A 26,871-nucleotide genomic window follows, 5' to 3' on the forward strand; every position below is an offset into this window, starting at 1 on the left:
ACATATGGAAGGTACAGTCTCTTTTCAAATGTTCCCCATGTGCAGATAAATCTAGAGAGTACCAGCCAAGACACAGAGAACAGTCTAAGCATTGTTTCTGTAAACCACCACACCTATTGAAGAACATGCCCTAGAGCAGTTTTAATTCACCTTATTGCTTATTACAATTTACACGCATGCTTCTTCCCTGCCAGAACTTAGCCACCTAAGCCAGCAATCTCTCCAAGGATACTTCCTCGGAGATGAGGAGTCTGCGGGAGGATTTGGGCCAAGGTACAGGATGCCGGCAGAGATAGGCTGGGAAAGGAAACACCCACATGTGCTCCACATGCAGCGGTGCTGCCAGGAACGTGCCCAGGCCTGCCGCTCCGAGGGAGCCCGCGTGCTGATCACCACAGCCGCGTGCTCACCGAGCCCACTGGGCTGCGGCACTCCTAAAGCCTGCACAGAGTGTCTTAAAAAGGACAAAATCGCACGAGAGTTCCCTAAATTTGTGCCTCATGTCTCCTCAGATGTGGTTTGTCTCCTCAGATGTGTCTCCTCAGCTGTGGTTTGAACCCTCTCTCTCCCTCCTCACATGCAGGGAGTAAAACAACAGCACAGGCTCCATGGCACCTGCTGTGCTCCCCACTCAAAGGCAGTATGAGCAGGAAGGAGCAGAGAAGTGCTGCAATAAACTCCAGTTTATTGCTTGCAGCTCATTGATAACTGGCTTCAGAGTCCAACAGGCAAGGGTGCCAGTCCCATGACCAGCACGTCTCCAAGTCCTTCCTGTGCCCTTATGGCTTTCTGTGTGACAAGGGCTGGGCTCCTCCTGCCCGTCCTTCGCAGGACGTGCGCGTGGGCCCCTCCTCAACACCGCGGTCTCACCTCGCGGGGTGCTGGACGCAGCAAAGGCTGCGCATTCCAGCACCAAGTCTTGGCCTCGAGGGGAAGGGGCGTGTGAACGAAGTGACAGGACCCCCCCCACACACACCCAGAACTAGCACAACTTTGACCCGAACGTACTCATAACTACATCCAGAATCGCTCACGAATGGACGGCATCATCCACACGTTCCCACCTGGTGAAGACCCCGGGAGGCCCTTCTCCCTCGCCCGAAAGGCGGGCGGGCAGTTACGCCGCAGCAACCGGCAGCTACGGCCCGGCCCGGCCCTGCCGCTCCCTCCGCGCCGCCAGGGCCGCCGCGCGGGAGCCGCTGCCCTTCTGCCCCTCGGCCACACGTTGATACCGACGGGCCTCTCCACGACCCAGCGCGGTTTCCCCCTTAAACCACAATTCACGGAACACAAAGCCCAGGGAGCCTCCAGGCCGCGGCGCGGAGCCGCCACGCGCTCCCGCCCCATTCATTGCCCGTGACCTCCAGGCGCCCGGGCCGCCCCGCCGCACTCACCGCCGCGCTGGGGCCCGGCGGCGGCGGGCGGGAGCCTCGGCCCGGGGACGGCAGCAGGCGCGGCGCGGAGGCGAGCGGCGGCGCCGGGCGGCACGAGGCGCCGCTCCGCCAGCGCCACCAGCAGCCGCGCAGGACCATGGTGTCCCCCAGCCGCGCAGCCCCGCCGCGCCGGCACCGCCTCCCGGCACCGCCGCGACCCGGACGCGGAAGCCGCGGCGGTCGCCACCGCCTTCCCCGGGCCGCTGCCGCCGCCGAGACATCCGGGCCGAGCCGGGCCGAGCCGAGCCGAGCCCTGGGCGAGCGGCGCCCGCTTCGCGCCCCGCCATGGGGGGGCGCGGCCTGGCCTGGGCCTTCGCCTGGCTCGTGTGGGCGGCCCGGGGCCGCGGCCCCGCTCCGGGGCAGCCCGTGTGCGCGTCCCGGCACCTCGGCCCCGCTCCACTCGTCGCCAACGAGTCGCTGCTGCTCTGTGGCCCCCAGCAAGGGGAGCGGAGAGCGGCCGGGCTGAGCGCCTGGCGCCCGGGCACGGGGAGCCTCCTAGGTGCGCGCCCAGCGGCTTCTTTGCGCCGCCTCCGGGCTCGTTCGGGGGACAAGAGCTGAACTTTAGTGATGAGGAAGAAGGAGTCAAGTGCGCCCTCACTGCCTTTAGAATTGCGGCCAGGCTTTGCCGGAGGGGACAGCCCTCGTGCCGGCCACGCGGCCGTCCCCGGGTGGCTCCACGTGCGGCCTTGAGGAGCAGGGAGCAGCGGCGCGACCTGCGGCTGCTGCCGCCCGAGGCTGCAGTTCTCTTTGGGGGTGTTGGGAATCATTCGTAACAGTGGTGAGAGATGTAATTGACACAGGGATTTTGTATTTAATAAGGGATAAGATTATTATCAGCCGAAATGCGTGAAAATGTTTAAATAAATACTGTTACTCCAGTGTTTAAAACAGTATTTGTCCTCTTTAATCTTGGATCAGGGTGCAGAGGACTTCTGAAGGAAGGATGAAGCAATCATTTGCATATGTAGGTTATGCCACAGCAACAGGACGTCCTCTGGCCCTTTCTTTAGCTCAGAGAAGATTTCAGGCTGGTTTTTACATTGCTCAGTGATCACCACTGCATGGGGAGGTGTCAGTGTGAAGCCAGAGTTACCAGTGTGCAGAGACTTCATCTGTGCTTCGTATATTCTGCTGTGCGCGAAGCTGTTTGACTTTTCAGTCCAAAGAAAATGCCTTCTAGGGTTGTATAATCAAATGCAATGTGAGCCTGCCCCGAGTCTGTTCTAACTAACCCGAGCTAATCCTAAATATGTTTTAGCACTTAAAACTGGCATGGGCAGTCTATTTCTTTAACTACAGAATTCAGTCCTTTAAAACATCCTGAACAGAATAAAATCTTGAATGTATTCAGAATAATCATAAAGGAAAATTGTAGATTTTATTTAGGCTTGCTTTTCATGTGAGGCTACTACTACTTCGTGTGGTGAGAGTGGTGGATTTTGTTGTTTCTGAAGTATTTTGACAGGCTTCAAGGAGAAATGTATTAAGAGTAATATGGCTAATTCTTATTTTATCAAGTTTTCTTGTTTTTTTGTTGTTGTTGTTTACAGATACTTTTCCAATTGATCCTATCCAGGAAAATTACGTCCGTAATGTGAGAAACTGCATTTTTTCAGTTGCCTATCCTACACCTTTTAAATCTAGAGTTCTTCTTGTAGCTGTTTCAAAGGTTGGCTATTACTTTTTGTTCCTTTGCTTTTGATAGAGATTATCAATACATGTTTTAATTGTTAATACAAGTACTAAAATATTTGTATATCATACACTTTTTCTTGTTAGCTTCATGAGAGTAACACAGCACTGGAACAGGTTGTGCAGAGAGGCTGTGAAGTCTCCTTCCCTGGAGATACACTCTGCCTCAACACAATCCTATGCAACATGTTCTAGGTGATCTTGCTTGAGCAGGGGAGTTGGACTAGGTGATCTCCTGAGGTCCCTTCCAATCTCAACCATTCTGTGATTCTGTGATACAGAGCTTAAACATACAGAACATTTCAAACACTATTCATTCTCTGCACCTTCATTGTGATATTTCTCTTAAGAATGAAAAACATTTATTTAATAGAAAAAATCATTTAACAGAAAAGACATTCATTGCCATTAAAAGTTTGATTTTTTTGACTTTTTTTTTCTCTTTTCAGGACGTTATTGAAAGTATTTTGGATCTTGATATATCGGTCACAGGAAAAGATGATTTTCTTCAGTTGGTCAGTGGTGAGAAATTGACACTTGGGTCTGTTCCTTTGGCTCACAGATATGGAGGTCATCAGGTAACCCTAACACTTGTTTTTCCAGGTGGAATAATATGTAATAATATATAGAGCTTTACATGCGAATTATACCCTGATAATCTATAAGTATGTGAATGATTATGAACACTTAGATTGCAAATTTGCCTTGCAGTAAGGGGTCACATGCAGATGAGGGAGAACTGCAGCATTCTTTCATATCTGCCTCAGTTTTCTCTGCCTCAGTTAATGCCAAAATTAAACTATCTTTTACCTTGGTTTAGCTGCAGAGTATGCTTAGCACTCTTGCTGCCTGACAGGCTCTAATCTGTGATAATCATGATTACTTATAGTTAAATTTAATTGAAATCCCTATGACTGTTCCTGGTAGAAGAGTGGTACAATTTGATGCGTAGGCTGTAGCTGTACTTAAGTAGCTAGAAGGTAGAGAAAAGAAAAGGAGTTTCCTGCATTACTCTTTTTCTGTGCTTTTCTGCTTCGTTGTTTCTGTGAGTTGGAAGGACAGTTTTAGGGATCGAAGCCTTAATGCCTACCTGAGCATATGTGTTCTAGCATTGTTTAGGTAACAGTGCCTCCACATATTTGTATTGTGTGTGTTAAGAGTGTAACTCCATAAAAGATGGTGAGAGGAAATGACTTGATTTTCATTTTTTGCCAGTTTGGTATCTGGGCAGGTCAGCTGGGTGATGGAAGAGCCCACCTGATAGGAGTGTATACAAACAGGTGCGATATAGTTTTAAATGATTTATTTACTTCTCTGTACTGCTTAGTTGATTCCTGATACCATGAAGATTTGGTGTATGAATGGTGACTGTATTTTTGCAGGCATGGTGAGAGGTGGGAATTACAGTTAAAGGGTTCAGGAAAGACCCCATACTCCAGGTAAACTGCAGTTAATTCATAAACACCATAATTGCATGCTTTCTTTTTAAAATTTGCCCTGGTTTTACAATCTATTCCTTATTCTCTGTCCTCCGTAGGAATGGCGACGGAAGAGCAGTGCTTCGCTCTTCTGTGCGAGAATTTTTGTGCAGTGAAGCTATGCACTATCTTGGAATTCCTACCAGCAGAGCTGCTAGGTATTTTTCTTTTCTTATTCGCAGCATCCTTATTTTCAGGTAATTTTGTGACTGAGTTTAATTGAGCATCAGCAAAGCAGGACAGCTGATTTCTTGAAAGATAGGTATTTCTTTTCATACATATGCAACAAAATCCATATGCATTCATACATATACAAATACATCCCCATTTTCTTTGTGTATTTTTGCATTTTCTTCTTTTTTTGGTATATGACACTTTCCAGTAACAATGAACTCCAGCAAGTATTTCATGCATTTATATCTGTGGTACAATTTTAAATACTAGTTTATTTAAGCACTATATTGTGTAATGTCTGTGTATTGTGGTGAATGGCTCTTGTTCGCTTGTAAGACTGTCTTAACCAAATGACCTTAATTTGTAATCTAGTTGATTTTGTAAAGAAAATAAAACGTGGAAATTAGTTTAATTACATCTGACACTAAGTCCCCTCTCCAGCTTTTATATGGTACTTCAATCAGTTTCTTCTCTTTAAAGAAAATATTTTTGCTCTGTTTCTCGATGAAAACCTTGCAAAAACAGGAGGACTAGTTTCCTGGTTTGTAAGTAATGCTAATACCTCTAGTGTACAGGGATAATGAATGAGTCTCTGAATATATTTTACATGGTTACTGGATGAATGTATTAATATGTTTTAGTTAAACATTTAGCTGAAGAATCAGATCAAATGGGCAGATGTGGAAAGAGACTGTTTTTGTATCGTCATATGGACGTATTGGTAATTCTTTCTCTTTCCTCAACTCCAGTTGCTTAAAGAAAGTTGTCAGCCAGATAAAATAAATATTAATATTGCAGATTGTAACAAATGTGGGTAATTGTTCTCAAATCCTTATTTATACAAGGTTATCCTTCTGGTTATTGTTTTTTTCCAGATTAAAAAGAAAAGGAATAAAAATTCCTTTAAAATTTTCAAAAATGTGTTTAGAACTAATTCTGCTTGAATCAAAGAAGAACACTATTTTATTTATCTTTTATTAGCATTAAGTAAACCAAGATTCTCACCTTACTGTGTTTAAAATTTATATTTTATTTTGTGTTCCAAGACAGTTCATGTTTGTTCTCCTGAATTTCAGACTTAAAAAAACGTAAGTGTTGTACTGAAAAAAAAAGTCTTAAGCTGCCACATGCCTAGGTGTCTTTATTTGCAGAACACCGAAGTGTCTGTAAATCTCTCTAGCATTATTTTTTACACATTTTCCATGCTGGAGTGCAGTGTTTGTAAATGACATTTTGGATGGTCTGTTCACTGACTTCAACTTGGGACCTTCTGCTGTTAGTTATTGGTGCAAACCTGTAAATGTGTCTCAATATCAGCAGGAAGGCATGTGGCAAGGTTACGTCCTTTTCTTGCTGTCGTCTCAACAAATTTTTCAGCACAAAACTAATACTTCCTTAACTGTGCACAAATTCTACTGAGTACAGAGTGTGCCTTAGTTCTGCTGGCAAATTGGTTCAATGTCTGGCTCTCTTGACTATGCTGCACAAGTTTCCAGACTGCTCGTAAGGCTTAATTTGGAAAAACCCCAGCTGATGCCCATATTCTTCCCAATGGGGAGCCGTTGTACGGAGGCTGGTGAGATGCATTTACAGAGTTCTTGTCAAGTCTTAGCACAAGCGTGGGTAAGAGCCTCGTGTCTTATCCTGGAGCACCCAGCAGGTTGATTTGCTCAATTAAATTCAAGTGCTGAGCTCCCAGTAGGGTGCTACAGCTTAAGACTGTACTGCCAGATAAAGAACATTTCTTCATATGGTACCATTTTAGTCACATACTGGGGCTTCCCAGTAAGCAGCATTACACAACGAGTCAAAGTGAGTTTTTGAAGTGAAGTGGCCCTTGATATTCATGCAGAACAACATGTAGGGAGCTTGAGAAAGTAAAGTTTAGCCCTTCAACTAGAGCCAGGGTAGAAGGGGTGTGATCTGTCTGTCCCTTTCTGAGTGCTGTTCTACCGTCTCTGACTTAGTAGTGACTTCAGTGCTCCATTGCCCTTTGTGTGTACAGCTGGTCTGCTGCCTGCTCTCCAGTAATGGTGCTGACTGCAGGGGCCATCTGAAAACTCCTTTTAGAGTGAGAATGTGTATTTCTGTGGCTGCCCAGTGATTTGACCAGCTCTCAAGAGTTACTTGTCCATCAGCTTGTATTAATAAGTAACCAAATGCTGTTGCCTCCATGGATTTTCTGTCAGTAATAAGAGGATTCCGCAGGAATTTTGTAGAGATCCTGCAAAGTGTTGCATAGTCAAAAATTAACAGTCCTTTTGGTAGATGTTTGTTCAAAATGGTAAAATTTAGTAGCATTCTTCTGACCACTTCTCTCTCTCTATGCTCTATGCACGCACTGTTTTTGTTAGTATACAGAGTTTGTTCCTTGTTTTTGAAAACGTATGTTTTCTTAAATGTTTAGGGTTTTTTCTTCCATCTCGTTTGTCAACACCCTTTATGCCCACTGTTACAGGCACACTGATTGTACATGATTATTCCCAAAAGAATCCTATCTGGATTGTTTTTTCCTAATATTGCTTTTATTGATACACCTCCAATAATGGCAGCACCACAGAAAGTGTAGACGACCTATCCTGTAGCCTCTGGCACTTTATCCAATATCCCTCTAAATGCTTGCAAAGCAATGCTTTTCATATTTCCATTCCTAGATTTTTTTCCCTTATCCCTTTGGAAAAAGTCAATGCCTGTTCCTTGCAGTTAACAGAGCACATTCAATTTGGATGTCTACTGGATGGATTCTGAAGTAGTAGATTAGAATAATAATTTAATTTGGAGCCCTCAGTTACTATGGCCACTAACCTCTCTGTATAAGAATTAAAATGAACTATTCCTTATAATGTTTTTTCATTTACTTAGTGCATTTATGTATGCATAAGTGAAGCATGTAAAAACATAATCTGATGTGCTCTGAAAATAGAACACTTGGGATTTGTTTTAACTCTATATGACTTCTGCAGTCATATTTATGAATGGAGTATTAGGTTGACCTCTTGTCCTTTCCTGGTGCTTCCAAAGAAAGTTTGATTCTGTCTTCTGTACAGAAGTCTTCAACTAGCTAATGGGTGGCCTTAACTAGCTGCATTTTCAGTAGCAAGCCACTTAGGAATTTTTGGATGGAAGGACAATTTCCAGTTATCAGTAAGCAAATATAAGTTTTATACAAAACAAGGTAAATTTTCCTCCTGCTGCACTCTGCTTATTGCGAGGACTGTGAGGAGGCCTTTGCCAAAGAGAGCACTAAGCGTTACTTCTGCTGGGTTGTCACTGTAATCTTAGTTGCTTTGGGGAGAAAATTTCCTGCACATAAAGCTTAGAAGAAAATGATGTCCTTGAGTGGCTGGCTAGGATCGATTCCTTTTTTTTTTTTTTTTTTTCCCAAGTTGTAACGAGGAAAAAAAAGAGAGAAAAAGTGCATAGCTTGTTCTAAAACACTTCACAATTTACACTCATCTTAGAAAATAAAATATATATTTTTGGTCTTCTAAGCACTCACAAGTCTCAACATTTGGACAAATAGGAAAATTCATAGGATGTGCAAAATTTTAAGCCAACTGAAAAGGAGATTGCTTTAAAAATCAAAGTGAAGAAGAAAGGGATAAATAAAATGCTTCATCATAGTTATGCCTTTTTTTTTTGTGATGATACGATTTGCAGTCCCTGACTATTAAGGATGGCAAAGCTGTCCATGAAGTTGAGGAAAAAACAGTTTTTGTTCACGTAATAGGGCAATGTATAGTCTGATGCAACAGTTTGGTTTCTAATTTTGCTGTGTCCTCAGAGGACTTGTGACTTATTTATGTTACCATAATACGAGTCCATGATTAAGATTCCAAACTGAATGCAGCAGTTGTTGAATGTGGCCCGCTCCCTAAGAACAACATAGGGAATGGAAATTAGACAGCATTGTATAAATACAAAAGAAATGCATCTTTCCAATGAAGGAAAATGAGGCTTGCTAAGGCTCAGCGTACTGTTTGCCTGTCATTCGTGAACACAAAAAAAAGATTTCCTTTAAAAATAAACATAAATTTTTATAAAATATGACTTGGACTTCAATGTGATTTATTTTTGCTAAGATGAGTTTTTAAAGATTTCATTTCTTGTTTCATGCAGCTTAGTTGTAAGTGACGATGATGTATGGAGAGACCAGTTTTACAATGGCAATGTTACGAAAGAAAGAGGTAATGAACCTATATGGAAATAATATATTGCCACGCTAAATTCTCCATTGCAAAAGTAATTTTAATGTATCTCGTATATATGTAATAAAAAGTATATAGTCGATCTCATCTCAGTTATTTAGGTACAAAACCTCTCCTGAGAAAATCAGCCTTAAACGTTGCTTAGCATGAAGAAATGAAGCAAACTGTTATGATCACGGCATGTCTGTTGTAGGGATATAATTTTATATTTTGAAATATCGTTACAGACAAATTATTTTGGAAACTAGATAAAAATCAGAGATGATTTATGTTGGCTGCCTCTTTGTTGCTAGAATCTTTGATGGCATTCTGATATTAATGCAGTGCTGAAATTTTGCTTTTGTTTGCTGTTATAGTGCAACCTATAAAACATATGACGATGTGGAGGAGTAAAAAATACCAATTGCTTTCCAGAAAATTAAACTTTATCATTAAAATGTGTGTGTAGTAATGTTATACAGATGCATCTGTCATATGTTGAGCATTCATATAAATTAAATATAAATATGTAAATTATATGTCTATATAAATAGCATATAATTGCTTTTATTATGGAATTATTTAAATTTTCTGAAACTCTGTTTACATTTAAACATATGTGTTTGTATTTAAGGTGCAATAGTTCTACGCCTTGCCAAGTCATGGTTTCGTATAGGATCCTTAGAAATCTTAGCTCATTCTGGAGAACTGGATTTACAAAGGTTTGAATTTAATCTTCTTAATAGCTCTATTAATTTTAACAGACAAATATATATTAGAATGTATTAGAAGTCTTTATAGCTGCAGTAGTTTTAGTAACTAACCACTGTGTGCATAATGGGTTTTGTTTAACAAGAAATTGTAAATACATAGAATAAGCCCCTATTTTTTCAGTTTAACCTGTAAAACTACATTAACAGAAAAAGGAAATAAATTAGTAGCTTAAGTATGTTGTATGATGTATAGTTTCCAAGAACACGCAGAATTAGGAAAGTGTATTGGATAATCAGTTATTGTGCAATTTTAAGCCTCTTATCAAAACATTATTAATTTGGTGGTGAGAGAACTGTGTTATTTCATTTCAAGCAATTGACATGACAAGTTTTTAGTTATACCATAAATAATTTAAAGTACTAGGTTGTATTGGCTGTTCTTCCATAGGGGCTGTGCACTGACTGATAATCACTTGCAACAGAAATTATTTTGGAGTGCTTAAAAATGGAGAGAAAAGGAGAAGCAGCAGCAGTTGTGCATGAGAGTAACTGACTGTTCAAGATAACTTCCTGCGTGAACGTGCGCTGAGAGCCTTTCCTTTTGTTTTGAAATCTTGCAACAGATTTTTGTTGTAAGAATGGAAGACTGAATTAAGGAACTGAATTTAAGATGCAGCTGTACTTGTTTTTGGCCGAAGGATGTGTGACTTGTGGATTTAACGAGCACGTACAGATCACTTTGGCTTGTGCAGAGTGGATGACTCCCTCCTGCCTGCTTTGGAGGGGACCCCCAGACAGAGTGGCTAGGAGCAGCCCTTGTGTCTGCACCTCCTCTTCAGAGATTTCTCCTCAAAGTGGATGTCCTGGGGCAACCAGCTAAAATTCAGTGGCAATGGGTTGCGCACCTGGAAAGGGTCAGGTTGCTAGATGCTTCGCTAAAATTGTCACGATTTAAGGGGAATTTGAGGATTTACTCCGTCAACCTGATCAGAAAGTAACACCTAGATACTTGTGTGCATGGCCTTGCAACCCCAGCGGAGATGCAGCCCCGCCACAGGCCCAGGCCTAGCCCTGCTCTGCTGCCCTGCGCTGAGGTGGTGCTGGCGGCTCCTGCAGCCACTAGCCCTGGTGGCCTCTGGCTAGCGGGGGACATATGGGAGCTTTTGAACATAGCGAATGGTTACAGATTCCCAAGCCTGTCATCTAGCAACATTATGTCCCCTGGTTTGGGAATGACCACTTATCTACAGTAGCCCAACTTCCTAGAAATCCAGCCATAAAGCTTTCTGTGAGGGGAATTCTGATACAGAGTTCTTCCTTATAATGATATGCATTTTTTCTGAACCTGTAAACTTTTTTTGGTAAAAGATTGATGGTACAGCATATAAAAACAGATCCTGTTATACTCCAAAAAAATAATATACAAATTGTTTTAAGTCTATATCATTCCCCAATCATATTCCCCAATCATATTTATAACTGGAGCACTAGAGTTTATCTCTAAGCATTTTAAAGGGCTTAACCTCAAACCAGTTGCAGTAAATAGATTGAGTTTTCTCATAACTGATTGCAGCAGGCTTGAGATCACCTGTTGAAAAATAAGGATTTTAATTATCAGATCTATAAGTACCAATTTTGTTTAAAGAATTCTGCATTTCTTATTACAGAAAGTTGCTAGACTTTGTCATTCAAGAACATTTTCCATCAGTAGCGATGAATGATTCAAACAGATATCTGGTAAGTCTTTGTTAGAAGTTTTTTTATTATTATTTCCCCCAAGCATTTGAACAAAAAATGATACAAAGTTTTTCAAAGTCTGCAATTTTAAAAAGTCTTAAAATTAGGAAAAAGCTTTAAGTTTTTATAGGAGAAATATTTAAATATTCTTTTATATAAAACTACTTGCAGTAGTTTCTCTCTGAAAATGAAATATATGAATATTTATCTTCACAGTTTTTCATTGTGTGAAAATTTATTGGTAGACTTTTTTTTTCCTCCCAGAAGTTCAGTTAAGTCAATAGTGATTACAAGGTGGCGAATTATGCTCTTCTTTATATAAACATAGCATATATATATATAGTCCCTGTTCCCTTTAAGAATTTTTAATGTCTCAGTGCAATTGTGTGTGTTTATATAACTATAATCTTTTAACAACGTGAACAAAAAGTCCTGACAGTTATAGGCAAAGGTTTAAAAATAGAATGTATGGAATAATTTTAAAGTTAATCATTTTTTATGTTGTTTATTGTATTCTGTGTTTTTGTTTGAGAGGACTCGAAGTAAAACATGTATTTGATTTTAGGAATTTTTCTCTACAGTTGTATTGGAGACTGCAAATCTGATTGCGCTGTGGATGTCGGTGGGTTTCGCACACGGTAAGCTGCAGCACGTACTATTGTGGTGGTGGCTTTACAGGAGTGTCTACAAAGGTGACTTTTGTACTGGCATGTTTAATTCTCCTCAGTCTTTCTGATATCCTTGTCTATAGCAGTATCTGATATCCGTTAATATTATGCAAGTTTTTCATTAACTGTTGAGATAGCTTTCTGATTTTTTTGACTGTATTTGACAGAAGCAAGGAAGGGAACAATGTGAGCTCCTCAAAACTGTTTTCATTACTCTGAATTTGATACATCTGCATAAGAACCTGACTTTTTGTAGTGTATAAGATTTATATTATGAAAAGTTCAATAACATTGTGTTGCTAATACAGCACACAGTGAATTGGCAAAGAAAATATCTGATCAGATGTGCAAGATAACTGTTTCGATACTGTGTTGTACTCAAAGGAAAAGGAAACAGTGCCACCTAGGTATAGAAACCACAAGCAAGATAAGGTAGAAAACAGTCTCTAGTTTTTGTACTTAAAATGCCTGCCAGGTCAAGAAAAAAAGAGATAATTATCTACCTCATTTTCTAGGTCCATTAGATTGATTTCACAGCAGATTTTCTAGGCTACAGAATTGTGTTTTTCTTTGTTGTTTCATTCCAGGTGTATGTAATACAGATAACTTCAGCTTATTATCCATAACAATAGATTATGGTCCATTTGGGTTTATGGACTCCTATGATCCAAGTGAGTATAGTCGATGTTTTTGAAGGCATCTTTTGACTTAAAATAGATTCCATATATTAATTTACATTATTTCTCTGTCAATGAAACTGTTTAAATTATTCTCAGTATGTATGTTTATTGTCTGAAGTATTTAGGAAAAATAGGTACAGTCCAGATCAGAAGCCAGTTTTATGATACACTCTATAGATTCCATTTCACGTTTTAAAAATTTGATGATGAAATGTCTATTAAATCCAATTTCATGAACATCTTACTCCTGATTTTTCAGAAGTGAGTATATAAAGCTTGGTTATACAAATAAAGAAATCTTCAAGTAGCCTATTTAAAAAAATATATTACTTTTCCAAAAATGTATGTAAATCCTGAGCCTGAACGTATGAGTATTTGTTTAGTCTGTTATATTTAGTAAAGTATATTAAATGAAGAATTGTTGTTAGTGTAAAAATGGTTGGTTACTGTTTAAACATCTGAATTATTTTGTACCTTCAAGTAGGAAGATGCCACTTGTGACATCTGGAAACTTGTGCACGAAGGATGTATCCTTCGTGAGTATTTGCAAATATTAGATCTTGAATTAATCTAGTCTAAATAGTTTTGCTTGTATTCTGATTTTAAATATTTAGCACCTTCAGGGCTTTTATTAGTGTGCTGTTTAAACATACAAACAAAAATTGTGTTTAATCACTATTTTAACATTGATTATTTATTCTCATTACTCCATTGTAGAAAAGTAATTTTTTGTTTGAAACAGATTTTGTTCCAAACACATCTGATGATGAAGGGAGGTATAAAATTGGAAACCAGGCAAATGTTGGAATGTTTAATCTGAACAAGCTGTTACAAGCTCTAAAACCTTTATTGGATCCCAGGCAAAAGCAGCTGTAAGTAATCCTTAAAATATCTTAACACTTAAAAGAACTAGAGAGACGGGAGAGACTCTAATCACCATCTGCTTAGGAAAGAGAGGGGTTAGCTTTTAAGATCTGATTTCTAAATGGAAATTGATTCTGGATTGGTTATTTGCCAGAATAAGGTGGAGGGAGGGAAGGACTTTTTTTTTCCCCAATTGTGATAAATTGGCAAAATATAACTAGAAAGCAATTCAAGATGTCATTCTCCTTTCCCTAATGTAAATCCTTTACCTGTAGTTTCCTATAGCAAGTTTATCCATTTTGTTTTAAAGCTGCCTGCTTATGCCTTCCTACAACCTTCTTAAATGACAAGGAAGTATTTTAATATCTTACTGTAAATATTCCTAATATGAATCTTGTTTGTGCGGTTTAAACTCGTGATTTCTTACTCAAAGTGAAAACAAAAGACTGTGTTCCTTTCTTCTTTGCATCAGCGGTTTATGTATTTGAAGCCTGCTAAAATGTTTCCCCTTGGTCTTCTTTTCACTACAAATCCCAGTTGACTCAGAATATGGAAGTTGATAGATATTAAACAGAAGTTTTTCTCCTTTTGTGCACAACAGGGCTGCTGTACTCAACACAGTAGTATTGTAATTCTATAGAATTTTACATTTCTTTTGTTTTTACAGAGCTTCACAGATTATAGAGGAATATGGTAAACACTACTATGTCCGGTAGGTTCTAGAAGCTAGAGTTTGTAGCCTCAATATTGTAAAATAGATTGAGTGACAATTTACATACTACTGCTACTGTTTTTCAGTTTTACAGAACTATTCAAAAGAAAACTGGGTCTTCTTGGGGAGAATGAGAACGATAACTATTTGATTGCTTTTCTCCTAAAAGTGAGTTTGCTGTTTGCTTATTTATTTATTTTTCCAACATCTGAGATGGATGTCTAATCCTTTAAAAACACTGATAGAACTCTATTAATTTCACTAGCTCATGGAAGATACAAAGTCTGATTTTACAATGACATTTCGACAGCTCAGCGAAATTACTGAAGACCAGTTGAAGGCACTCCATATTCCTGAGGTATTAATACACCCTCTTTTAGGAATGCTCAATATGAAATCAGGTTAAGTGTAACATTGATATGAGGGAGGGATCCCTGGTGTAACAGACGACCCCTGAAGCTGTGATTTTCTTGGGAAACATGTGCATTGTTAAGGGACAGGAGACTTAGGGAGTTATATCTTCTGTTTATTATCCTCTGTTAATTCTCTGTCTGATAATGAAGGATATGTTAATGAAGAGTGTTGAGGTCAAATTTTCAGCCTGTGGCATAGGTGCGATATGAGACAAGACACAAGCAAAGTTAGATGGGGCTTATGTGAGCAATTTCAGTCTTGAACGCATCAAATTCACCTAAAGTGGAGTTAACAGGTGGCTTAAACCTGTATTTAGCAGGTCCATCAGCTTGTCTCAGTATCTAATGACGAGTGAGATCCCACCTCATGAACTCTTGCTATAATCTCAGCCTGTCATGGACCCTGCCCTGTGCTGGGCACAAGATTGGTCCTACGTGTAGCCTAAACACAGAATGCACAGCATAGGTCCTGCTTGGTTTACTATTCCATCCTGCCTTGCTGGTAACTCCCACTAAAATTATTCTTCAGGACTAAAATAAAAGGGATTTAAGCTTTCTGGCTGTGGAAAGGGATGAATTTCATAGCCTGCATATGGTGCAGTCTTCAGAAATGGAAATATGATGGAAATGTTTGATCTGGAGCAAGATGCTTAGCAAGCAAGAATTGCAAAAACAAGTAGAATGGAAACTGCGAAAAGGAAGTTCTTAAGTACCAGATCTGGAAGGGAAAAAAAGGAAGTCTTTTTGCGTGAGCCAAAAGGATTTTCTTTCTTGAGGCATTACCTTTTCTGTGTGGCAAGTACTAGTATTAATCACTTCGCTTGGAAAACATTTTTTGTCTTTCCCTAACTTCTGGCTTATTTTTTTTTGTCTGTGAATCTAATTTAGGGCAAGAGAGCAGGTGAGGGTGTTTTTATTTTTGGAGGGAGGTGGATCAGAGTGACTGCAAAGCATAGTGTGAAAGTAAGAAGTTGTTATTTCTAGTTATGTTCCAGATAAATAAATGATCTGACCAAATTCTATGCTTTTCTTCTGTTAAGTAAGAGGTTTCATCTGAATTTTTCTGTGAGCATGAAGCCACTAATGGTTAAAATATTGAGATTTTTCTAGTGGCAAGCAACGAAAATGCAAACAACTGCAGGAATTATCATTCGTGTGGGGAAGAGATAAATGTGTTTGTAAGAGAGGTTTTTTTTTTTTTTTTTTTCTCCACAGAATAAGAAGGATTTTTTTCTATTTCTTAACAACCTACGTATGCCAGGAAGAATGGCAATCTCCCTCATGCACTGTGGAGCAACTGCCAAGTTGCAGTTGTGTGTCCCCCATTCGAAGGCACAGATTGGGAAGCTTTCTTGCCTTTCGCTAACTTTGGACTTATTTCTGTATGTCTTTGAATCTGATTTCTAGATCATAGTGTAACTGTGGCCTTGCTACCACTCTGAGGGTTGTCTGCAGCCTCATTTGGAAATGGTTGATCTTTTTGTTTCTGTAGACAATTAAGTAAGTCGGGTCACAAGTTCTGAGTCCCAAAACTGATGGGGTAAAGCAGGTACATTTTTTTTTTTCAGGCAAAAAAAGATGTGTTTTTTAAGACTTTTTTTATATAAAAGTCCTGTTGTTTACTTGCACACTAACAGCTTGCCAGTGGCCAGCTAGATTCGCTTGCTGGTTTGTAGATCACATAACTATTTTCTTTCCAGTGCACATTAAAATTGCTTTGAGAATGCCAGAATCCTTCAGGAGCCCTGCAGGAATCTTGGCATTCTGGTATTAAGTGGGAATATTCGGTGCTCCTGTGAGAGCAGCCTGACCCTGCACACCTCAGAAGTGCTGGGTGCCCACACTCACCTGCTCTCCATGTGCTGGACCCTTCGTGCTTAGTCACTTTTTTAACTCATTTTTTTATTCAAATGTTTTTTTCATCATATTTTTCATCTCCCATTCTATTTTTTGTATTTGTTCTTTTTATCTCCTTTTATCTGTCATTTCCTTCCAGTTTGTTCCTTCAGTGAAGTTCTTTTCTTGGCTGTAAGCCTCGGCTACTTTCTTTCACCCAAGCAGTGAAACATAGTCATTAACTCAATGTAGCCTGCTAGGGAGGCTTAGTTTGTGGTTGTTGTCCAGCACTGGAGCTGGTTACCCCAAGTTCTGGTTACTGCCTGTTTTCCATTTCCAGATTTTCTCTTCACCCTTCCTCCCTTCCTCCTGTCTCTGTTAATCACCGCAGCCTTCTCCTGTGCCTATAGACTTTAAATTAGCCTCTTTCTCCATACCCTGACTTTCATTATCTTCTAATTACCCCACAATTTTTGGGAAAAAAAGTACAAACATGTCCATGTTTGATCCATGTAGCAAGCTTAGAAAGGAGTAGCACCTAAAAATAATAAAATCAGTCAGAGGATAAATTTATGAAAAAGAAGAATTAAATCTTGGAAGTATTTCAGTTATTAATTAATATGGTGATATCACACTATCTAAAAGATATAACTTGAATAAGATACTAGTTTTGAGGGAGAAAATTGGTTGAGGGTCATTGTATTGTTCCCCAAATCCCTTCTATTTATTTCTCTTCAGGAGTTCTGGGCTCTGCAGGACCTGGCTAAACACAAGTTGTTTTCGGAATGGGTTGCTATGTACCTCTCGAGGTTAAACCAGTAAGTCTGATGCAGGGACAGCAGGTCTGTAGGAGGCAAATTCAGTGCCTCCTACAGTGACTTGGGTCAGATTTTTCATAATCTTTTGTCAGTCCAAAAACCTGTTTTCAGATATGCTTTGAAAAGTCTTTTTGTCTGTATGGTTCTAGATTCTGAGAGCTTCAGTAATAATTACATAATTGTACTGTATTATCTGACTGTACTGTAGTTCTGCTTCGACACTCAGATATATAAGAAATGGCATGGGAGGAGCAGTCCATGTTTGTTGCTCTTCAGTGATCATTCAATCACATTTCTTCAGTTAATAGTTTTTGTTAAAATATCACTCCTTTAGATTCATTCCAGAAATGCGAAAGTCAGGCAGGGAAATATGTAGCAATACATATATAGCAATAACAGCATAACTGCTGCTTATATATATATATATATGTATATATATATATAATATATATATTTCTTTTTTTTTTCCAAATCCATTTTGCAGCCATACTAGTATTGTCTTAGAATGGTAGGGGGTGGATGTGGCTCAATTGTGAATGCATAGGTTGTATTTGGAAGATACCTATAATTTGGAGATACCCATAATATATGTATCAAGTACTTGTAGACTATTAATACAGGTCTCAGGGAGGAAATCAGTACCAGTAGCGAAACTTAGAAGAAAGGGTGTGATATTTTTCAAGTATAATCTTTCTTAAAGAGTTACATTTGCCTCCCCGGAACACAACAGCAGAACCCTTAGTGATTTTAATAGATTTGAAATAAAATATTCTAAAAAATAATTAAATATAACACTCATTAGCTGTATCAATTTCAGATTTAAAGAAAAAAGCCAAGTTGGATAAACTGAGCGTGCTCCAAAATTCACACACAACGTTTTTTTATTCATACTTAGTATTATAGCTGTACTTCAGATTTATAAGTCCGTATATACACACATATATATATGGAGAAAGAGAGATTGAAATATTTAGAGTGTGCGTGTGTGTATATATATATATATATATGTATAGCTGTGTTATATATCATAGCTGTGTTGTAGATTTGGAACTTGTGAAACCCACTGGAAGAGTGAGTATCACTTTCGTTGGTGCATGAATATAAAATAGACCTACAGTGTGAAAAAAGAATTGTTAAGAATGTCTTCATTATTTATAATTGCAATCAGCTACTGTATGCACCTTTTTTTTTTTTTTTTTTTGAGGAAACCCAAAGTGTATTCCAGTTTGGAAAGATAGAAACTGATTTTTTCATGGCTGATGCCTTGAAAAAGGATTAGCAGAAACATGAAAAAAATCAAGATAACATTTATTTAGTTCTTGTAGTTCAAACAGTGGAAATACATGCTTATTTTTGTTTAAAGTAGGTGATTATTGTAGTGAAAGAAAGTGGAAATGTGGCATGAGCAAGAAAAGTAAAATGAGCAACACTGACATGATATTTTTTCTATTTTCTGTTTTTAGTAACAAAGGTGATTCTGACACAAAGAGAAGAAAAAGAATGGCAAGTAAGTGAAACAAGCATATAGAGCTCTACAGAAAAATAGGAAAGTTTTGATAAAGAATGTATTCCCCAACACTTGCAGTCCATGCCCTAAGTGTTTTCATTTAAATAGATGATAAAATGGTGGCAGCCTCAGGTAATGGTCTGAGGACAGATGCAGTTCTTCATCAGATGGGCTAGCAAACTTGGTTATCAGAGATTTTTAAAAAAAATATGGGAAGGTTCCCCCCACCCCTCTTTTTTATTCTTGAGGGATTTTTTGCCTTTTTTCTTCCTATTGACTTCCAAGGGACTGCGCAAGATTCAGTTCTTGTTTCGTCTTTGGTGAGGAGAATAACTGAATAACTGTGTTTTGAGGAAATCTTTTGCTTTTTCAAGCTAAGTTTCTCAAAAATTCCCCTCTGCCTAAAATGGTATGTTTAGTGATGGCAACTAGCATTTTACATGCGTCTCTAAAGAGTTAGTTATTTTTCCTTTTGAGGAGCACTGAAATGTACTACTTTTTTTTTTTTCCTGAAGAGGATAAGCTCTAGTCTCATGATACTGTTGCTAATCTTGTGATACTGTAAATTCTCTGTAGCTACCTGCAGTTTCACGCAGTGTTGTTGTGATTAGGACCTAGCCATGTGCATGTGGCTAGGCTGTGTGTACATATATACTTCCTACCCAAATCGAATGATAATGAAGTTCCCTGGCTAATGTAAGGCCTCCTCATCCTTAGTGAAATATCCTTTTCCCCCAAAAAGCAGAAAAAAACCTTAATTTCATTGTTTGCATTTATGAAGAAATATTTAGCTTAAATAACTAACTTGAAGATGAAAAATTCATTTAGATGTAAAAAAGACCCTTCTATCTTTGCAGCGGCATTTCACTTTAGAGAGAACGTATTCACGCATGCACATTATTTTAGGCATTTGAAGGATAAGAGGTATTGTTCCTAATTTCAGTATCTATTTAAAGCCAAACGCTGAACAATGATCCAAAAATTTTGAAGTACAGCTTACTCTTCTATGTTATAATAAACTGCACTTCTTTCTGTTGTGCAGCATTAAACCTTTGCTGGTTGTTTATTAAAAACAGAAAAATGCTGCTCACTTTCAGCATTGTGGCTTTGCTCCACTTACTTGAGCAGTCTCACGGAAATTAAGCTGAAATGAGAAATGTCAGAATCTGGGTTTGAAGTCTAGACATTTAGGATGCTTACTTGATCTGAATTTTATTACTAAATATCAAGACTTTTTCTGTTTAAATGTCTGGCCCTTAGCCCTTTGTGTTGTGAACACAGTCATAGCTGTATCAGTTAGCTGATGCCTAAGAGCATGGGGTGATGGAAACGCACCAGGGCTGCTAGTCCAGGCTGCTGTTCTCTCGATTTTGGTGTCTTTGAGTAACAGAGCATGTGCCTGTTCATATTTGCAGTGGTTGAAATCACAGGTCATAAAGACCGGAAGACTTTCCCTGTATCAATATCCATAAAGAATGCTCTAAACTGTCACACCAGATGGGACTATAGAGATTGGATCTTCTTCTTTCCCCATTTTTTGCTATTTCAATATCAGGAGTTGCTGGGCCTTTGGCTTGACGCATGCCGTGCTGCCTGTGGACTTGATTTATTTTTTTCCATTTGATTCCCTTTAAGAACTTAAGAATTATTGACTTATGGGCACCTGGTTGTGTGTAGCATGTGATTTTTCAAGCTGGGCTTCACCTTGGTGTCTTGAGTTGCTGGATATTACATTAAAGCATCTGAAATTGGTCACTTAGTTATTTCGACTTTTTCTATCATTCTTAAGTTTTTAGTTCTTAGTGCTTTATCTTCTACTGTATAGACTTAGATCCTTGGGAGTTTATCCAAATCCCAATACAAGTCTGTCATCTTATTTCTTTATTAAAAAAATTGTAGGGTAAATCGTAAAACTCCATAAGGGCACAATTTTCTCTTTAGAAATTCTTCTTTATTCTTTTCTTGCTGTGTTTATCTTATTCTTTCATAATTCTCTTGTCACTTATTTTAATTTTAGATATTTTTAGCTTCACTGTGAAACATGTCAATTTGCAATTGTTAGGAATATTTTCCTGGGACGAATATTCTCCTGCTAATATGAGTCATACCAAAAATTATAATTCACAGTAAAACCATGAGTCACACATAACTTATTCTCCTTTTTAATACACTTTTTATATTATCATACTTCACTGCTGAAAATCCATTTACTGGCTTAAATCAAATACTTGTCCAGAGCAAATCATTTTGCCAAGAGGGGAGACAACATTTCTTTTAGTGCTTAGGGAAGGATGTTGGTATGACTATGTAGAGATGCTAGGATTCCCAGCAGCGAGTTGTTGGCTTTTGGTTTCAGCCCACATTCTTATTTCATAAGAGCTTCACCTTCTTTGTTCTGGCAGGAACATTCGTGGTTGGAGATCACTACTTGCAGCAGAAAATCATTTTTGTCATTTACTTTTTTCATTTCTTTTTCTAAATATTGTAAAGACTCATTGTGTAATGCTCCTTTAAGACAAATCTTGTGGCTTAGAGCTGCTATAATTCGTTTACCAACATAAAGAATGCAGTTGTATTGTGATACATAAAATAACTACACGAGTCTTTGTTCACTGGTTATATAACCTCAGTAAATTCAAGTTGGTTAGGTGGATAAGTGGTGCTTTTCAGAAGCAGTGCTTATTACAGAGAGATCTGCTCACACAACTAAGCACTCATTCTGTCCAGGGAGTTACCACAGGTTTATGAAGTTTTATCCTGCAACTGTTTAATCTCAAAACTTTAGGCAAAACAAGTTATCATTTCTTTTCGAAAGACATCAGGTGCCTTGGTAGTCAGCTGCAAGACAAATCATGTTTGCAAGCTGAAGGAGCAGTCTGAGGAGATACAAAAATAGGGTGAGGTGGGAAATGGGAATATATTTAGTTTAATGTCTTTATCTAAAATACGTTTTTGATTCTCCCCTCTTCATTTATTTGTAAATAAAATAAGATCATAACATTGATTTGGGGAATTGAATGAAATTGGGTATGGTAAGCAAATGATCTTGAGGTATTCCACTAATCTCTTCGTGGAATAATCAGTTAGTGACTTTGGAAAAATGTACAGGAAATTAGCCTTAGTAAACTAATTGTTTTTGAAAAGTCTGCTGAAATATACATTTTGAAATTCTTCTCCTACCAGTGTGACATTCAATACCCTTCTTCTGTTTTTTTTTTTTTTTTTTTTTTCTCTCCATATTAGACATAAGCAATGATTTCTGTCACTGGTACTTGTGCAAGTTAAAAAAGATCTGTATAAAAATGAATAGATGCATTCTTTTTACTTTTCAATATTTTTCTGAACTGTAAATTAAAATTTTCTAGAGATTTCAGTAACTTGTGTACTGCTTTTTACTTTTATTGAACTTGTGTAACTGAATTTAATATGATTTATTTTTGTTTCAGCTGTTAATCCTAGGTATGTGCTTAGGAATTGGATGGCAGAATCAGCAATACAAAAAGCAAATTTGAATGATTTTTCAGAGGTAAAATTGGCTATTTCTTTCTTGGCATATTTATATACATATTTTTAAATGTTGTGTGCACTTGAAACCCATACTACAATTTAAGCAAGAGTGTACTATATAACACCAATAACCATTAGTCATATTAATAGGATTGTTAAAGCCCTCAGTTACAATATGCATTGGTTACAAAACTGATAGCACTAGTAATAGTAAGCAATTAATGGAATAATTTCTAGAGCCAGGAGAGTGCTTTGTATGATGTGTCAGAGACTTATTTAGAGGAAAATATCTTGTATAAAAATTTACCCTTTTAAATTGTTTCCAGGTTCACCTCCTGCAGCAGGTTTTACAACACCCCTTTCATAGACAACAGGCTGCAGAGAAGGTGGGTTATTCTCTACGTCCACCAGGCTGGGCCAGAGATCTTAAAGTAAGTTGCTCATCCTGAGTTGAACAAGTAAGAGAAAAGATCAGGGTCAGAGCTCAGGTCTTCAAATGGGATTAAGGAATCAACTCACAGGAATGTTTCTCCTTTTTCTTTGTGGACTGGAAGCTGTTACTCTCTAAATGAACTTTATAAAAAATAAGAAAATGGACTACTGTGTATGATTGCATTAGTAATTAATATTCTGTTTATAATTCTTCATCTGTACAATCATTTGAATCTCAATAATGCAATGCTGTCAAACTATCACAATTACTGTCTCAGAAATCAGGTTTTACTGGTTGGATCTCTGTGAGTTTTAATGGCTGGTCAATTTAAAATCCATATATGCAAGTTTGCAAGTTTTAATTTTACAGGATTTTGATGAATGTTTTCACATGTTGTGACACACTCTCCAAATAAATTTCACACAAATGTATTTGTGTTCTGAAAATATAAATATTCCAAAGTCTTCTGCTGAGTTGGAATAGGGATGATCTTGCACTTAGATTCTGCTGCATATTTTTCTCTCTGCCCTTGCTGCGTTCCATTAAACTCCCAAGGAAAAGTTTAAAGAACATTGAATTAAATAGTGAGTGAGTTTGTCTGTCTCAGGAATGACTGGTCCAAGAATAACTTCAAGTGCTCTTTGCCAGTCAGATGTCTGTCCAGCCTGGCTCACTTCTCTTTGAAAGTTTATCTTTTGATAACATTGCCGAGATTGATGGTGCACAGATATAATGAGCCAGGAAATTTCCACTGTTTGGACATGGAAAAGGACTTTCAAGAGAGTATCTCATTATTTACATATTCCGGTGGATGTGTCTTTCATATCCAGCCATATGATGCTGTAAGAGAAAACCAGTGTTGGGAAAATATTTAATTTCAGCTGCAGCTGTTACATGTAGCTATGTAGCTATGTCTTTTGGATAGCAATGGGGAGAGATGGTCTTTGTTTTGTGAATTGGGTCCTGTTCATTCTTGTTTGACACTCAGGTAACACATCACAAAAAGCAGTCTGTAATTAAGCCAAATTGATAAGTGATCAGTCAGGTGCAATGTTACGCTAGAAGGTTTCCAGCAAAATTCACTTATTTGAGGGTTCTGTTAGTTCTTGACATTACCTTGATTCTTCTCAAGTCCAAAATGGATTGTTCCAAGGTCCTTGAGTGCCACTTGACTCTGAAACAGAGGCTCTTCAGTGACATAATTAACATTTCACAAAGCTATTTCTAGAAATATCATTAGTAGGAAAAACAGTTCTCTAATAATAGAAATTCGATAGAAATAATAGGAATAATAGAAATTTTTGTCAGAGACCAATAAAAAGATTTGAATGCCTTTGGTGACTGTAATCAGCACAGTTATTCAGGAACTCCTGATACACAATTGTTCACATCTAAGTAAGGTATTATGTGAGATACATTGCATATATATTTAAACACAGTTTTATGAAGATCCCGACCAAATTTTAAGCAACTAAAACAAGTTCCTTTGGGGTTAAATCACAGACTGTTTCTGTTGGAGATATGGAAAAAGGTTAAAAATAACATGCTGTTATTTCTGATCTCATGCTAAAATTTTCCTGCTTTGAATATTACCTAGTTCTACTGGAATAAGGCAATTTCATATAGCAATAGTTTAGATAGGAGGAGGAGGGACTAATTTTTATTTTTTTACAAATGTTTTGATTTAAATTTTCTGTTCTATAAAGCATACTCTTGGAGAGCACTTTTTTAATATTTTGCACTGTCATTTTTTACCTAATGAATAATGCCAGATAATTGTGTGTCCTCAAGATGGTAATTCTGTTCTGTTCTTTGAAAGGAACTTTTGAACACTTGAACATTTTCAGAATTTCAATGCAAGTATGTACCTAAGTATGTCTAATCTTCTCAGTATCTTAACTGATCTCTGGAGTTTTCTGTGGGCTTTGATTATTTTGAAGAGATCTCAACTTTTTCTTTTGTGTAACACTGTTATGTATATGAGTTATAACTGCCTACAAATGTACAAAAAAAGAAGAAAAATGCTATAGCAAAGAAAAGGGAAGAAATGGGGCAGGAGGCAGACACTGAGAAGAGTGAATGCTAAGAAGACTGTAAAACTTTGTGAACTCAAACTAGCTTATTGTGCAACATTTTTGTAGAGACTACTGCTTTATTTTGATGTTGGGGATATATTTCATAAAAGAAAGTGTCTTTGATACAATGGTGGTTGGATAGCAGATAGCTTTGTCACTTAGGTGTGTCAGAGGCGTGTGCATAACAACTCTTCCCAAAATGATACCCAGTTCTTTAGCATTTCATGTATGGAAATAATCATGTATGGAAAAAAAAAAAAACCTCTTTACACAGTTGCGTGGTATTAAAAAGTAACCCTAGGGCAAAAACAGAATTAGAGATGACTCCAGACTTTCCCAGGTCTTGGCACCGTCATCAGCTTCTTGTCATTCCCCTGCCTGTCACCTCCACGTATGCACTGCTACCACTTTGACAAACAGACCTTCTGGTCCATCAGCTGCTTTTATTTCTTGATTTAGCACACCTTGCTTTTTATGGCTGTGTCTCAGCATTGAGGGCTGCTGAAACTCCTGCTCCAAAGGACATGAAGTATTTGGGCGGCTCACGGGGCGGCAGCGTGCTGTGCTGCTGAGGCTTTGCCATGCACAAGCATCTCCAGCAAACGTGGCCGAGATGCAGCCCCTTCTGGGCAGACGTGCTGGGCAGGGCACTGCCTGGCCTGTAGAAACGTCTCACGTTTCCAAGCATAAAGCACACCCCAGCTGGAAGGATCCTTCCTATTCCCCCCATGAGGAGCCCTGATCTATTGGTCACAGGAACTGATAAGGACAAATACCAGATAGAATCATAGAATCATTATGGTTGGAAAAGACCTTCAAGATCATCAAAGTTCAACCGTAAACCCACCCCCACCATGCCTGTTAAGCCATGTCCCTAAGCACCTCATCTACACGTTTCTTGACCACTGCCACGGATGGTGACTCCAACACTTCCTTGGGCAGCCTGTTCCACTGCTTCACCCCTCTTTCCATGTAGATTTTTTTCCTAATATCTAACCTTGCAACTTGAGGCCATTTCCTCTCATCTTAGATAGTTTGTGAGATTCCTGCATCTTCCAAATTATGCAGGTTCGGCCAGAAGCGAAAAAATACCCAAAATCAGAAAGTGATTTCTTTGGCAATAATGTGAGACTTACTAGGACATGAGGCATTTTTCCTTGAAGTTTGGAGGCAAGGGATGCAAGTAGCTCTCAACTTTCATACGTTTCTATGGCTAAATACCAAAATTTGAAAGCAACGATATGTTATTTATGGTATCATAGAAGATCATGCGCATGAGACAGGGATAAAAGAAATTAAAAACAGGCAAACTACAGATGCAGGCAAAAAGTTTTTAAAATATTTGAACTTCCAGTAAAATGTGTGTTCATTAACTGTGACACTTTGTGCAGATATGAAATAGAAGATATTTTTATTTGAGAAGTAATAACAATGGAGAATTAAAATGGAGAACAGTTGAAAAAAAAAGTATGTAGGAGGAGATGTTCTTACCAGATACAAGATAATTATGAAGTCTTTATGGAAACAGACTATTTCTAGGTACAGCTTGAAGACAAATATTAACCAACAGGCAGAAGAAACAAAAAACCCCACCCTGTTTACCAGGGGAAGCATAGAACAATTTGTCTTGATCTAAAATTATCCAAATAAATGATATTTCATGGAGCAAGGGCGAATGCTGACAGTATGATTGGAGCTGTGTATGGAAACAGTGGTGTATAACATCTGGGGTGATACTCTTCAGGAATGGCCCTTGTCATGCCTTTCCTCTCAAAGTAATCTGCCTTGGACGTTTCTTTTTACGACAGACTTGTTGTTGGGGGAAAACAAGTATTTTGATTAAAACATAAAATAACCTGGTCTTCTCTGATTAAAAAAAAAAAAAGAATATTTGAGGGAAATTCTGGGAGAAGAGACTTTCCTTTGGCTCCAGTTCCCACAAGG

The 26,871-nt window shown here is 38.5% G+C and overlaps 1 protein-coding gene across 1 annotated transcript; it reads left to right on the top strand.

Annotated features, from left to right (window-relative positions):
- Positions 1-242: 242 nt before the first annotated feature.
- Positions 243-23,114, top strand: LOC148592728 (uncharacterized). The gene is made up of 20 exons (XM_088533958.1): positions 243-273; positions 1,368-2,202; positions 2,952-3,102; positions 3,575-3,703; positions 4,341-4,405; positions 4,508-4,564; positions 4,663-4,761; positions 8,897-8,964; positions 9,599-9,686; positions 11,345-11,414; positions 11,980-12,052; positions 12,670-12,753; positions 13,505-13,634; positions 14,294-14,338; positions 14,425-14,506; positions 14,604-14,696; positions 17,326-17,405; positions 18,869-18,912; positions 22,359-22,438; positions 22,746-23,114. Exons 1-20 carry the CDS (start codon positions 243-245, stop codon positions 22,866-22,868), a joined length of 2,427 nt encoding a protein of 808 aa, XP_088390084.1. The 3' UTR covers positions 22,869-23,114.
- Positions 23,115-26,871: the final 3,757 nt, after the last annotated feature.

Source organism: Tinamus guttatus, unplaced genomic scaffold (genome assembly GCF_059628265.1).
Source record: "Tinamus guttatus ecotype Peru unplaced genomic scaffold, ASM5962826v1 Tinamus_guttatus_pri_ptg000530l, whole genome shotgun sequence".
NCBI lineage: Eukaryota > Metazoa > Chordata > Aves > Tinamiformes > Tinamidae > Tinamus > Tinamus guttatus.